The sequence below is a fragment of the Agelaius tricolor genome, unplaced genomic scaffold, assembly GCF_023055355.1.
Source record: "Agelaius tricolor isolate 1412-34295 unplaced genomic scaffold, bAgeTri1.0.p SCAF_1, whole genome shotgun sequence".
Taxonomy (NCBI): Eukaryota; Metazoa; Chordata; class Aves; order Passeriformes; family Icteridae; genus Agelaius; species Agelaius tricolor.
In genome coordinates this window covers 104,364,010-104,378,190 of record NW_027269261.1, presented here as the reverse complement: position 1 = coordinate 104,378,190, position 14,181 = coordinate 104,364,010, and the positions used below count along the sequence as shown (strand labels likewise).

Below are 14,181 nucleotides of genomic sequence, written 5' to 3'. Positions count from 1 at the left end.
TATTGTAAGTCCTCCTAAATGAAGTTTAATCAAAAACAATGATAATAATGTTAGGAAATCATTATTTCACTGACAAGGATGTTGCTCTGCTGGACAGCACTGATTTACCAGGGCAATTAGAGCCTGCTGATACCCTGACAAATCTCATACACAGGACACAGAACAAAGTGGTAGAGAACTTCCTGGCTCTTTTATCAGTTTAATCTGAGTTTAGTTGAGCAGAATTTAATTTGAGTTAGGCACAAATCACTTTGTCTCATAGATACCCAAAGTGTAAGACTCCTTTCCTTTAATAAAATACTTTCAAATCTACCAATTAAGAGTACCATAGAAGCAAAATAAATGGTGCTCTAGTAAAAACAATACATTCACTTTTGAAATGTCTTTCTCTAAAGAATCTTTTGGACTTTTGCAAGCATAAAGTTTTAATCAAGCCACAGTCAGAAAATTATTCCTGAAACTGCTCTATGTGGAGTAAAGGAGTGGTGGAGATCAAGTCGGGGAAAGATAAGTAATTTTCACAATATCATGAAAATTTGAACAACTATTTGACAACTATGACTTAAATTTGCATCAAAATGGTTGAATCTGTGGGATAGAATTTTTTCTTCAAACAAGCTTCACCTGAAGGTAGTCATATCACATTTATTCAGATCAGATATCTTTTTTATGCATCTTTGTTACAAATCTCTGAAAACACATTCAAAATTTTTGATTGAGGTAAATTAGTACAGAGAAATGGAAGACTTAGATTAAAGTCAGTGACCCCCTTGATCTTTAAAATAAGAAAAACCCAACCCTTTGCAGAGCTATAGTTGAAATTCTACAAGCATAGCTGGATTTGCTGAAAGACAAGAAGTATCAGAGATGAAATTTTGCTCACAGAAACACTGGAAAACCTACTAGCTTCAGTATGGTTAGGGTTTTGTTCTTTCAATGGATTGCAGCACCATGTAAGAAGAGAAAAAAAAAGAGAGCTCAAAAGCTATTCCTTTGTGTTCCTTAAGGTTAACTTAGAAATAAAAATCCTAAGGTAACTCAGGAGACAGCAAGACAGATATAAGTTAGAGTACAGGGAATATCTAAAATTTGGAACAAGGTGCAAATAATAAACACCCTCCCTTACACATGCACATAACAGAATCACCCACAATCTGTAACTTCAGGAAAGATTTAATCACCTTTTTGAAATGTTTCTGTTTTCACACCTGCTGTATTTTATAAATACATACTTCTATGAATACCAATATATATATATACACTATATATGTGGTATTTGTAGCACACTGAATTCCTTAGATTCCCTGCCATGTGATTTATCAATTATGCTTTATATTTCTCTGTATCCTCTCTACGTATGTGGTATGCAAACAAACCCAGACATGATGAACTTAGGAATGTTTAGGCACCACTGCCCAAGCTGCTGGCCCTGGGTGGAGGCTGTGTCCCAGTGGGAGGTGCTGCTGTTGTGCTCTCCTTGTGAGATGTGCTGCAATGTGACAGCCAGTGGGTGCAGAAGGCCATGGAGTCACTGCCACTCCTGTGCTGGAGGGAAAGAGAGCACTGAATTCACAGGGGCACTGAGCCAGGGAGGGGTGGATGGGAAAAGGAGGCAGAAAGTAGAGACAGGTAATATTATTATAGGAAAAATAAAATATTTTTCATTCTTATGTGCCTTAACTCTTTTGTCAGAGGTAACATGAAAGAACCTATTGCTCTGAAACAATTATTTCATCAGGAAACACAGCAGCAGGCTGAATCTTGCAATCCTGAAGATTATTTACAGCATGAGATGTATGAAACCTCTGTATAAATTACTGGAGATGGGAAATCTGCCTTTTGATTTCTGGAAAAAGTCTAGCAAGGAGCAGAAGGCAGTTGCTTAGACTAGAATTCTGATGAAATATGGCATGGGGGAATTGGGTGAATTTACTCCCCATTAAGCAAACAAGCATGTTTATTGATACAGCTGACATGAATAGAAAGCTTTAAAGATAAAGGATTCTTAAATTCCAATTTAAGTTGCATTCATATTCTGTCTCCTTTTGCATTTTCAGCATCAGCAATTATTATCAACTTCTTTTTTATTACCAGCCAGTTTCTTTCAAGGCTTCTGTTCTTTAAGGTTTTTAGTGATGAGTAAGACAAACACAATTGTTTTCAACAAGCTATTTTTAGTGGATTAATTTTAGTTGTCAATACAGATGTCTAAGATTTATGAGCATGTTTAAAAAAATAATAAAAAATTCTAAGAACATGTTAGGATAAAGCCTTTTAAAGGCTTTTTCGACACATCTTCTGTTTGTTTTTTGAGTTATTCAGGTTCCTATGTCATGTTCAACACCTTAGCACCCGGTTTTATTATTTATTGTTCTGAAATAATGCTCTGCAATGCCAAAAGGGAAGATTAAAATGTAAGTAGAATTTGGTACAACAAATCAAGAGAAAGATATGAAGATCAGAGGAGTATTTTTAAAAATTGAGTTACTTTGGATTTTTTGAGGTGTAACTACAGCACAGAATACTTTTTAATAGATTCAAAATAATTTAATATTAACTGGAAAATAGAGTTTTCAGATACCCATCAAATAGTTAGAAAATTCTATACAGTTTAAAGGCAGTTTTGCTGCTTTAAGCTGTTTGTTTGAGTGCCAAGCAAGCATTTATTCAATGTTTATGGTGTAAGCATTTAACTAGAAAGTAAAAGATTACTTAACAGTACTTGTGTGCGATTGACAGATATTGGAATTTGACTGCACTCTGTGCTACTTAAAATGATAACAAATGAAATGTGTGTACCCAGAAAAGCTGGTTTTGGATGGATGAACTTGACTTGCTGATGAAAGTAAAATGAAATAAATTACACTTCAACCTCTCTGAAACTGGCACGTAATGCTGAACTGAACTGTAAGTATTTCACTCGGAGACTTCAAATAGGTTGTCTAAGATTTTTTTAAACCTAAATAGAGAATAAAATACAATAATCTCCATGAAACTTCTGGAAAGATACTTTAAATTGTCATTTTATGCAGGGAAGCACAACAGAGTTTTGCAGAGCTGATGTGTTGTTAATATGATTATTCCATCTAGATTTATTTTCTCTTTCAGATTTTACATCACTGTTTTATTTATCTGCCTCATAGAAGGAAAATTAGATAAAAATAACAGCATGAAGAAAAATATAGATCAGAATTTAGCTTTATTGACTAAGTCAATATAGTGACTTACAATATTTAAGAACAATAAAAACCTTTCCACTGCAATAATTATTTGAAGTGAAGAGTAAATTTTTAAAATTTATTTTCCAAAATCCTGCAGCGTATAACCTGTTTTCTACCAGTGAAGGACAAACTCAGATTTACTGGATAGAAGCTATAAACTATGGTGGAAATGAATTTCTTATTTTCATTGGACAAGATGAATTGGGTCCTTTGTTCCCTATTCTGTCTTCATAAACTGCTTCTAAAATGATTTTTTGATGCATTGTGCACAAAACTATATTTTGATCTACGAAAGTTCAAAGAGACTCAACCACAGAATGTTTAATTCTTTTTTCAGTTATAAGTTTGTCAACACAAAAATCTACCTTGGGAAAGTTGAGTTTGCTAACATTTTCTCAAGGGTGTTTTTTTGTCATATTTCAAACAAATTTTAAGGGAAGTGCAAAGATGCTTTCATGTCAGTGTACTTCATTAGGGAGAGATTAGTTTGAAATATTTAATTTTGCTCTGAACAAAAAGGGAATATTTCAGTATCACAAAATTTTGCAGAGGACAAAAAGTCATCCCAGCTATCATTAAGTTTCCCTTAATGGCTGGAAGATTTCTTCTGCTGTCAAGCTTGGAGGAGAGATTCACACGTCAGGATGCTGTCAGGATGGGATATGACAACAGCCTCACATCCCTCTCATGAGCTGTAAGGCTGAATTACCTTCTAAAAAGAAAGAAAGAGGGGAAGAAATGTATCTCACCTTGATACAGACATAGCCTGAGTAATTAGTAGTTTCAATCAGGAGACAATCCAGCAACTGTTGCTCTAGCAACAAGCACCCACAGGAGTACCAGTGTCCCCAGAGCTTCCCAGTGTCCCCTAAGATTTCAGGTAAGGGCACCTCAGAGGACCTGTCCTAAAGAGCTGGGACCTGAACATGCACATGTACAATGCTTCTACAATGCAATGCTTCTCCTTATGGTCATAATCTCAGATACTGTGTCCTACGAACAGATTGACCTGCTCTCTTAACTGCCCCTCTGTTATGTTTTCCCTTCCACTGTTCCCTCTTCATAATTCTTCTGACCCTGTTTTCATCTTTACTCCTTTTCTTTTGGGGGCAATGTCAGAACCTTTCAATTTCTCAGAATTAGAAACAACTAAGGAAATCTGTCAGCTCCAGCAATACACAAACCTGTTCACTGAAGTATCCAAATAACACTGCCAATGCCTCTTTTCCTAGCCTTTGTCTTCATTTAGAGTCTTTTAATTTACTGCACATTTACATATTTTAAGACACATTAGCAGAACTTTGATTGTTCTTTATAGGGTCCAGCATGTTAATTCAACAACAATTATTTCATACATGGAAATTGGTGAAATAAAGATCCACGAAAAGACTGGGAGGAAAGGACTTGGAAGCATTGCATTTTTTTTTCTTTGTGTACTGTTCCTCTGAGAAAGGGGGAAGATTATCAGTGGTCAGACAAGGAACATTTAAGAACTGGATTCCTTAAGATTTCAAGAGTGTGCAGGAGAGACAGGATCACCAGACTCATCCAGAGTAAAGATGGCAGAACAGAGGCAGTTTCTTGAGTTATTTTTCTGTTAAAGACATAATATATATACATCCTACTGTGCTATTTATTCTGCCTTATTGAATCAGAATTGAAGAATCGTGGCTTTGTTGTGTTATTTATTATGCAGAATTAATCTCCATGCCTATGCATGTTTACACTAAGGGTGCTACAGTTACTTTCATGGAGACAAGGTGCAGGGTGCATTACATCCCTGACATTTTGTGTAGGCTGTTAATCTTACATGCATTTCACACCACTTCACTCTACTAATTCATTACTAGGGTTGGACCTTGTTACCCCAGCAGCATACACCCCAAATTAAAAATGACTGCAGGATCTAATCACTGACGCTTTCAGGTGTAATTGTTACCCAGTTAATGAGCATGAATTAAAAATCCCATTAATTTCGTTACAACACTTTATTTTGCACACACTTTCTGGACCTGTGATTGCAGGCTTTGTGTAGATTGTCATGCAAATGATGCCTAAAGAGGCTGACCTGAAACAGAGGCTAGACAGAGTCAAAGGAATAAAGTGGGATTTATTGAAAGGCCTTCAAGGGATACACCTTGGGCAGTACAAGAGCTTGGCCATGGCTCTGCCAGAAGTGGACCCAGGGTGGACACAAGATGCACAACCTGTCATGAATTTTCACATTTTTATAAGTTTTGGTCCATTTACATGTTGGGGTCAATTTTCCAATTACAGCTTTATGTTATGAAGTCCCATCCTTCCAGATTGCTCTCCTCAATTCACCACTGTTTACACTTCTTGAGCCTAAAGCTGCAATGGTGTCCTTGGTTCTCAACCTGGAAAAGGATTGCTTTGTCAAACTAAACTGTGAAGAGAACTTGCTAACACTATATATGAAGTTCAGAGTCACACACTAAAGCAGTATAGAATCTAAAAAAATATGAAAGCTAAAATTTAAAGCACCACAAATATCTAATTTGAAATAACAGGCATTATGTTCTATTATGTTCTGTCTGTGTTCAGTTCTGTCTGTTCCCAAACCCCATTTCCTCAATGTCCTGCTTCTCAGATCTTCTGGAAGACTCTGGCTGCAGGTGACAGCACTGTGACCAGTGATGATATTCTCAACCAAGCTTCTTTTTCCCTCAACATGCCTGATCCAGAGCCTGCATCTGGCCCAACATCTACCTGGTCCTGTTCTGATCTTTAGTGAGGTTCCATACTGGACCTCACTTTTAATATACCTGTATATACTTTTGTAAGCTTTCGATATGTGTATGTAATTGGGAATCACTGCTCTCAAAGTTTCCCTTTTGATTTGCCACAGTATAAATATGACCACTAAGCTATAAAGTTATCTGTACACCAAAGTGGTCAAATTATGATGCCACAAAAAGCAGCATAATAAACAAAACCACAGAATGATATAGAGTATAACTATTATCAAACTGAGTACAACACACTAAAGTAACTCCTTCTGTAGCTGTCAGGGAAGAAAATCACTTTGACAAAGCAAAGCAAGGGAAGCTTAATAAATAAATGATACAAGGCAATTCTTAGCCCTCTCCCTTTTAACTTTAATGGAAAAGTCTCCTAAGGAGAATAATTCCAAAGAGCTTCTAGGAATAGTGAAATGGATAGATGTTTTTGTAAGGGCAAAAAAGATAGGTGAAGCACAAATATGGACTTTCCTGGTCTTCACTGATCAGCACTTTGCCTTTTGCTTTGAAAGCTGTTATTACTCCCTAAATAACCTCCTTGTTGTTACTCCACTTTCTCTGTAATAGGGGTGGCAGCTGTTTGCTGTCGTGCGTCACAAGTCTGAAGGTGTATTTCGGTGGTAAATACAGAGTATGAAACCCACTATTTGGATGTCATTCCCACAGCTCAACTAACATGCTGTCACTGTCATTTTAGCATCCTAATTACATCAACATTGTCCTTTGTGACTCTCACTGCAGATTTCCAATCAAAATATCTGTGATGAGGGAAGTGGCATTATTGCAATCAAACAGCTGAACAGCATCTCTAATCGTAGCTCATTCAACTTCCCAGACACACTACAGAACATAGATCTGAACAGCTAAACATGGCAGGAAATACACCTATGCTGTGAACTGCTGTGGCTTAGACAGCTGCTGAGGAGCAGCAAACATGGATGAGAATTGCCAGACTTCAGTGCACCTCACTCCTATAACATTGAAGGATGGTAAAGAAAGAGCATAACCAGTATAATTTCTGCCTCTTAGTATCTTTCCTGAGTGCTTGCATATATGTATATGAATTCACACACACACGAAAAAAGTCCCACACGATTAAATTATTTGAAATGTTTTACCATCGGTTTTGTTTCAATTTCATGGTGAACCTAAATCCAGGAAGCCTGAGGTTCCTGGGTTCTTCAGCACTGTGAATACACAGAGATTCCATTTTCCCAAGGAGTACATTTCTAGAAATCACAGCAGTACTGCAAAGCATGAAAAAGTAATGTGCTCTACCCCAAAAACTAAGATGCAAAACATACAGTATTGATTGCAAAAAATCCTACTAGGAGACTGTAGGAAAGCAGCTCCTGAGTTTCACTGCTATTTCCAATAAAGTATAAAGAGCTTGCTGCTTGTTCTCTCAAGGCAGAGAGCCCTTAATGTGGAAGGTTTAAAATAGTCTTGAACAAATGCTCTTTTCTATCTTTTCTGATTGTTTTTCTTTTGATGCCACATGGGTCTGAACCATGACTGCAGCCTATTTTGTGTCAGGAGCAAAAGTGTAGCAAGTTGTGCTGGATACACTTGGCTGCAACGCATCATTAGGAACTGGTTTAGCAATTGTGTAGACCCAGAGTAGAAAAATATTTGAGTGATGCTCTCTGTGATTTGGAACTCATGAGAGGTGTGGAATGAATATGGTCTGAATATCTCTAGCTCTATTACTGTTACAGAATAATTGCTCTAATTTGGAGAAATTTGCCACGGATTGGATGCTCCTGTCCTGTTTTACTGCATGGTAGGTCTATGTTAGTTAGCACGTGTGGTGAAGTATTTTCTGCAAATTTTGGTGTTTTTCGTTTTTTTTGCTTTTCTCCTAAAATGATCCATGAATTTTACCCTCCTATCCTCTGTTGACATCTCTACCAGTGAGAGCACTAGTGAAACAAAAGCTTCTTCCCTGATAATGGTATACACATTGCTGTCTGCACTTTTGGTGAAGAAAGCAATGACTGTGGTATGCCAGTACTGTCCTTGCTCCTAAAATATGAAGAAATATGAAGAATATGTTTATTTTGTGCAAAAAATACATGAAGCTTTTATTCCGCCAGGGAAAGATATTCTGAGGTCTAAAAGAAGGTCTCAGAACTACTTACGCTATAAATAACCAAAAGTGTCTCCTTCCTTATTCTGTTATTAAAGAAAAAAAAAATCCTTGCAGAGCTCTCAGATCTAGAATCTGTTCTTGAGCTAAAGCTTCATCCTGAACCATCAAAGCTGTCTGATCTGCAGCAAGTCTTCCCAAATGCACGTGGAGTTCCCATTCACATTCTAGTCTCTTTCCCAGTTTTTTCCTCAGATTGTCAATCTCACTACTTAACCAAGGTACCAGTTTCAGCATTGCTCCCAAAGGATTGCTGAGTGTTGCAGCAATTGCCTGGCTTTGGAAATCTTGGTATAGCCAGATATGTTACCTGTAAACAACCCTGTTTTTTAAGAGATTGTGGAAAGCATAATTACTAGTCTTATATTTAATTTTGCTATAAAGGATTTTATTACTCAAATAAAATCTCCCTCTACACCAAAAGGAACAAGTTTATTTCACTGTAAACTTCTTTACACTTTAAAAGTATAATTTAATTCCTTTACATTGACAACTAACTTCAGATTGCCATAAAAGAGAAGCCGTGATGGCACTTCTGACAGAAATTAGAAATGAGAGTGACCTATTATAAGTTTGAGTGTTGATGACATTTTACCTGATCTGCTTGAATGTTGAAAGAGCTGATGGGGACAATGGCAAGTCAGATCTTATGCCTTGATTTAGATTCCTCAAACAAAAAATGGAGTTAAAGAGACTCACCTTCTTTGTACAGCATTCTGAAAGTAGGTACAGAAATTATCATGTAACTAATATCGTGTAACTGTTTCTCTTGTACTGACTGAATCCTCTGTTAAGTGAGTAATTGGGGTCTGTGACAGCTTTGGGCTTGCAAATCAGCGCAGATGAGATTCAGCAGACTGGAAAAGCAAAAATCAAAAAGTGATCTATCAGATTACTTCCTAATCTCAGTGTCATGTCAAGTGCACATAGTAGGTTGTAGTAATTGCAGAAGAAACTCTGATTTGCATTTCTGGTAGGTCCAGATCACCAGATCATAGCCTCAATGTGTTTGCTTTCCAAATGAGAACAAAATAAATAATTTTAGTTTGGATATCATGGGAGCACCAGCTGTAAGTTACCTGAGCTGATGTATCCAACATTTCAGTATGGCTTTAGGGGGGCTGGCTGCACTGGTGCCCTGCAAAACAACACGGGGCAGAGCTGACTCACTTCTTGAGTATGGCCAGATCCACTGTGCAGCAAAGATCTTACACAGCATAGACATTGTGCCAGTCCTTATGAATCACAATGCATTAGCACTCCTACTACTTTACACCAAAGGGCAATGGGGTCAGAACTTTGCTCACAGGAGGCACGTACAGGTAATAGTAATGCACTGCATGGACCTTGTGTGTAAAGGATTTCCTGTTTGAAAGACTGTCATGCACTTTCCTTTATTGACACCAAGTTCTTTAAGCTGAGAAAATACAGTTTCTATTCTAGTATGACTTCAAAGCCTGGAAAAAGCAGTTTTTAGCCTCGAGGTGTTATGAAGAAGGATAACACTGATGGGCAGAGAGGAAAAGCAGACTAGGCAAATATACCCCAAGCTGATATGCAGTACAGCTATTATTATTATTACATTTTGTCTGCCTTTATATACTGTATATTTAGAGGCTTGGTAGTAGAGAAGAATTAGCAGTCCCTGTTAATCTATTCATTACTTTCAGAGATATTTCAAATGCTTTTTTAGTGGCATGGATCTAAACCCAAAGAAATCAATAAGAAGAAGTAGACTACTACAGTTACACATTAGAAAAAAAAAAACAAAAGTATTTATGTAGTTCTGTCCCATGTTACCTTCTTTTTTCTTGCTGCATTATCAGTGTAGTTATGCCATTGTAGCCCATTGCTATTAAAATTAGTTAACAAAGGTTATTTTTGAGAAAGTTTAAAAGTTTTTGGTTGTCCCATTTTCTCTGAAGCAAAATTTACCTCAAATTCCTTCTTCGGTTTTCTTCTCTCAGGTACTTCAGATTATTTTCCCAAAACATGATTTTCAATTCAGAGTTATCTTTTTAATGACATATGAATTACAACAGTGATCACAGATATTTTTTCTGTATTATAATTTTAATATGCTCTTAGTAAGCTCATAATATTGCTTTATAAACTTAGTTATAAGAATAATAAGGATGAATGAAGACTCTTATTTCTATTTTCTTTCAGAATCCATTCTCTGTGGGAGCTAAAGAAAAAAGAGCTAAAAAAGGTGTTGTGACAATAAGAAGATTAAATATTAAGTGTCAGCAAGTGTTTCCATTTCTCTGAAAAGACATATATAAAATTAGCTTTTTAAAGCTTCTTACAGAGTATTCTATAACTGTTTTACACGGAGTATAAATAAATCACCTAATTTTGGACTAGCCATTTAATAAATATAAAGAATCTTAAAGAAATTACCTCTTTTACACACAAAAAACTTGTTAATTCTCACTATGTGAGTCTAATGATGATGGCCACATTAAATTCCTGATTTAGTACATACTAATGGTTTTGAGAACAAGTGTAATTTAATCTTAAGCAAGATGTTGCAGAATTCTACAAAGTCCCAAGTCAAAAGAGTAAACTTGGTGAAACGCATCCTATTTGTGGAAGGAATAAGGTCCCACTTTAAAAAATCACCTGACATCCATATGTGACAGAAAACCATCCCTGTTTTCAAAAATAACCTAGACATTTTAATTGCGACTTCAATCTTGTAAAAGTTAGGCATATTTTCTAAATTGGGTGTTTAATCTATTTTCATATTTGAGGAGAGAGACTACTAAGTAAGTAATTCACAGAATAGATGTCTTTTAGGAAGACTAGATGCTTATTTCTTATTTCCTCTAGGGATGTAGTTATTAATCCTCTTTTGGAGTCAAGTGGATGAAGGAGTAGAATCTTTCTGGGTTGGCAGGTGGCGAATGTAAGGAACATGTATTAAATGCCATCCTAGAAAATCGGAGAATAAAATCCAAATTCCTTCTGTGTTTGATTTGGGTTCTTATCTTCCAGGAAAGAAAACTAACAACTAAGCTGTAAGGAGGAATTCAGAAATAAGGGTCTTTGTGCATCACAGGTGAGACTTAAATACTTGACTACTGTAACAGAATGTGATTCTCACCAGAACATTGTGGCTGTGGAGACAAAATCTTCCATCTGTGATGCATCCTAGAATACAGCAGCTTCATGTGACAGATTGCAGAATGGGCAAATATCTGTTTTAAAATGAAACAAAACACATTTTAAGGACATCTTGTGACATCATAAGTCAGTGCTTTCAGCTACATGTCAATTAGCTATCCTTCCTCTCTCTCCATGCTGACTTATGTGAAGTTCAGTCCACATAAAAATCCAAAAATCCTGAGGGGGTGAGACGTACTATAGGGAGAGCACGTTTTGATTTGAGAATCCTAGGAGGTAATGACATGTCCCCAGGCTTTTGGTAGCTCAGTCACAGTAGAAAGGCCTGTGGCTTCCTCAGAGCCAAGCAGCCAATCTGGATTTTCATGCTGGAGACTCCATCAACAATTTGGATGAAGAGGTCTCCAGAGACAGCAAGGCTACACGGCTGCTGAGAGGGTGGAATGTCCCACAGGTGCCTTAACATTTGGACTTAGTAACATGAGGCTGTTGCCTAAGTCCTCTTCAATGAGACTTTGACTCTCTAGGTTCTATATGAAATATTTCCATAAGTGCCTGTAGGTTAAATGTTTTACTTTTATGTAAGGACCTGAAAATTCAAATAATACACCAGAGGGAGAATCTTTACTAAAGATTCTGGGTATTCTATTAAGCTGTTAACATTCCTACTTTTAAATTCTGTCCTCTCCATGCCTTGTACATGCTTTGGAAAATGAGATTTTAGAAATTCTTTCATAACATACTGTGAAAAACTACCCTCCCATTTCACTGGAAAAATGCAGAAATTTTGTTGTGTCAAACACTGACCTAATTTTCATAACATCAGGTTTCCCTATAATGAAGAAATATAGTGTAAATACAAGTTTTTTAGGGCTTTGATATGTTTGAAAACAAAATCCAATTAAACTCCTATATTTGCTAATCTTTGTCTTAATAAAGTTGCTGTGGGTGTTATTGGCTGTTTATATCATGAAAACATGGCAAAGCAGCATGATTATTTTCATATTTGTGTTTAGATATTTTTCCATTATAAACACATGAGAAAATCTGCTTGAATCTTTTCAATATAGAAATCAGCAAATAGTTTTTAAAAGGAGAGAAGGTAATTAACTTCACTTCTTAATGATGCTCTTAATTTAAACTATGCAAGAGATGTTTAATGAGTGAGAGAAATGTTGCAGAAAAAAACCTGTTCAGTAAAAAAAACAAAAAAGAATCAGCAGAGTTTGAATCTATTTGTACATCTTCAGCAGACTTACTCTGTGACCTTAACCAAAGTGTTTCATTTTTGTACCCTGCAGTTTTTCTACAAAACAGAAATAATAAGAGTCAACTTGCTGAGAGATTGTGGGCCTTAATTGTTTAGTATTTATATCTTCTGAGAGAATATAGATAGGATTGCAGAATGTGATGAATGATTAGCATTCTTTTGCTATTACCAAGCTCTGATATTTTTGCCCAGCTATTTTATCATACAAAAATCTTTACTTTTTATAGCCCTGTATCCAACAACCACCCTGACTGAAATGTATTGAGCAACAAATATGAAGTCCTTCTCATGCCTCTTAAATGTAATTAGTGCCCAAATTACTCTCAAAAGCAATAGAGAACAATAACAGTCTACCTCCACTGATTGTACCTGCCAGTTCCACAGGAAGATGAGGAAAGAATGTCTTCCAGGTAAAATATATTTACCGCAATTTAATGGTTTAAAGCCCCCCAAATCAGCACAGAACTCATTGTCTGCAGGTTTAGCATGCAGCTTCCTGGAGACTGGAAAAAACCTCAGCTTTCTGCTTCTGATTGCTCGTAGGCAACAGACAAGATTTGTCTTGCAGGTGATGAGTTCCTGAAGCACAGGTCTGGCCCACACAGCTGCTGGATCTGGGGACCGCCGACAGAACATGAAGCAAACCTCTCAAGCAGAACTAACAAGAAAAAGGCTACATAGGTACCAAATGCTCTCTAATGGTTGGTGAATTGTTCAGAGAAATTGCAGAGTAGTGCTTGTGATGAACAAGTACTGCTACTTTGAAGCAAAAAGAAATTGCCAACAAATACTTTCAAAAATTTCCTACATAGTTCAACAGAAAGAGGTTAATGATCTTTTTTATGAAAACATTTTCTTATTGTTATTGGTCTTACTTCATGTATTGTTACTTTGGATTGGGGTGTGTGGACAAAGGTCTTCAACTTCAAATATCTGATGCAGCTAAGCAAGTGGAACTTCCAACCTGATTTGTCAGCATATACTAGGAGAGGGTGCATGTATCCTTTCTGGTTATAAAAATAATTTTATTTTGCATGGTGAAAATTATAATGCTTCCACACAAAATATGTAACAAGACAACAAAACCAGGAAATTAGTACTCTCTCCTATCTACATTTAATCTTGCTTTGTGGAGTTCGCATAGATGTATTCTCATATACATATAGTATATATATATATGAGAATATAGAGTAATATAAAATGCAATGACATCAGAAACATTCTAAACCTTGACTATAGAATAAGCTGAACTATAGATCCTGAACTGTTATAAACAGGGTGCAAAACAGTGTATATAAAACTCTTATCTGTACATGTCTTCTCTACCTTCTTTTAGAATAAGAGTAGATTTTTTAAAATGAAATGGATTTTTTAAAATAAAAATCTTAAGGGCGGTATCACTACCTAGGATGTTGCAGACTGTGAAGAGCATTTTATTTGAAAACTGCAAGCAGCAGCTCAAGATATAAATTCCATCATGCCGTTACAAACATGAAAATGAATGAAACCAAAAAAAACCCAAAAGAAAATAAAGTCTGTGCACAATAAACACAGATCCAAAAATGGTTTATGAAAGTGTTGTGGTAAAGAAAATAACACAATAAAATAATTAGAAAATAAAAAAATAATATAATTATAAAATATGGAATA

The 14,181-nt window shown here is 36.1% G+C and overlaps 1 protein-coding gene across 8 annotated transcripts in view; it reads right to left on the bottom strand.

Annotated features, from left to right (window-relative positions):
* The window catches only part of FUT9 (fucosyltransferase 9), a 105,391-nt gene that overhangs the window by 20,723 nt on the left and 70,487 nt on the right, over window positions 1-14,181 (bottom strand). For 2 of the 8 annotated variants that reach the window (XM_071446006.1, XM_071445997.1), the window contains exons 2-3: window positions 11,242-11,335; window positions 8,832-8,989 (exon numbers count right to left, since the gene is read on the bottom strand). The exons of 3 other annotated variants lie outside the window; for them this stretch is intronic. In XM_071446006.1, coding sequence (XP_071302107.1) covers window positions 8,832-8,874 — 43 coding nt within the window. In that variant the 5' untranslated portion in view covers window positions 8,875-8,989; window positions 11,242-11,335. Of the gene's footprint in view, window positions 1-8,831; window positions 8,990-9,211; window positions 9,271-11,241; window positions 11,336-14,181 lie in introns of those variants that run through there. 3 more of the 8 variants (XM_071445988.1, XM_071445978.1, XM_071446022.1) reach the window with 2 other exon arrangements.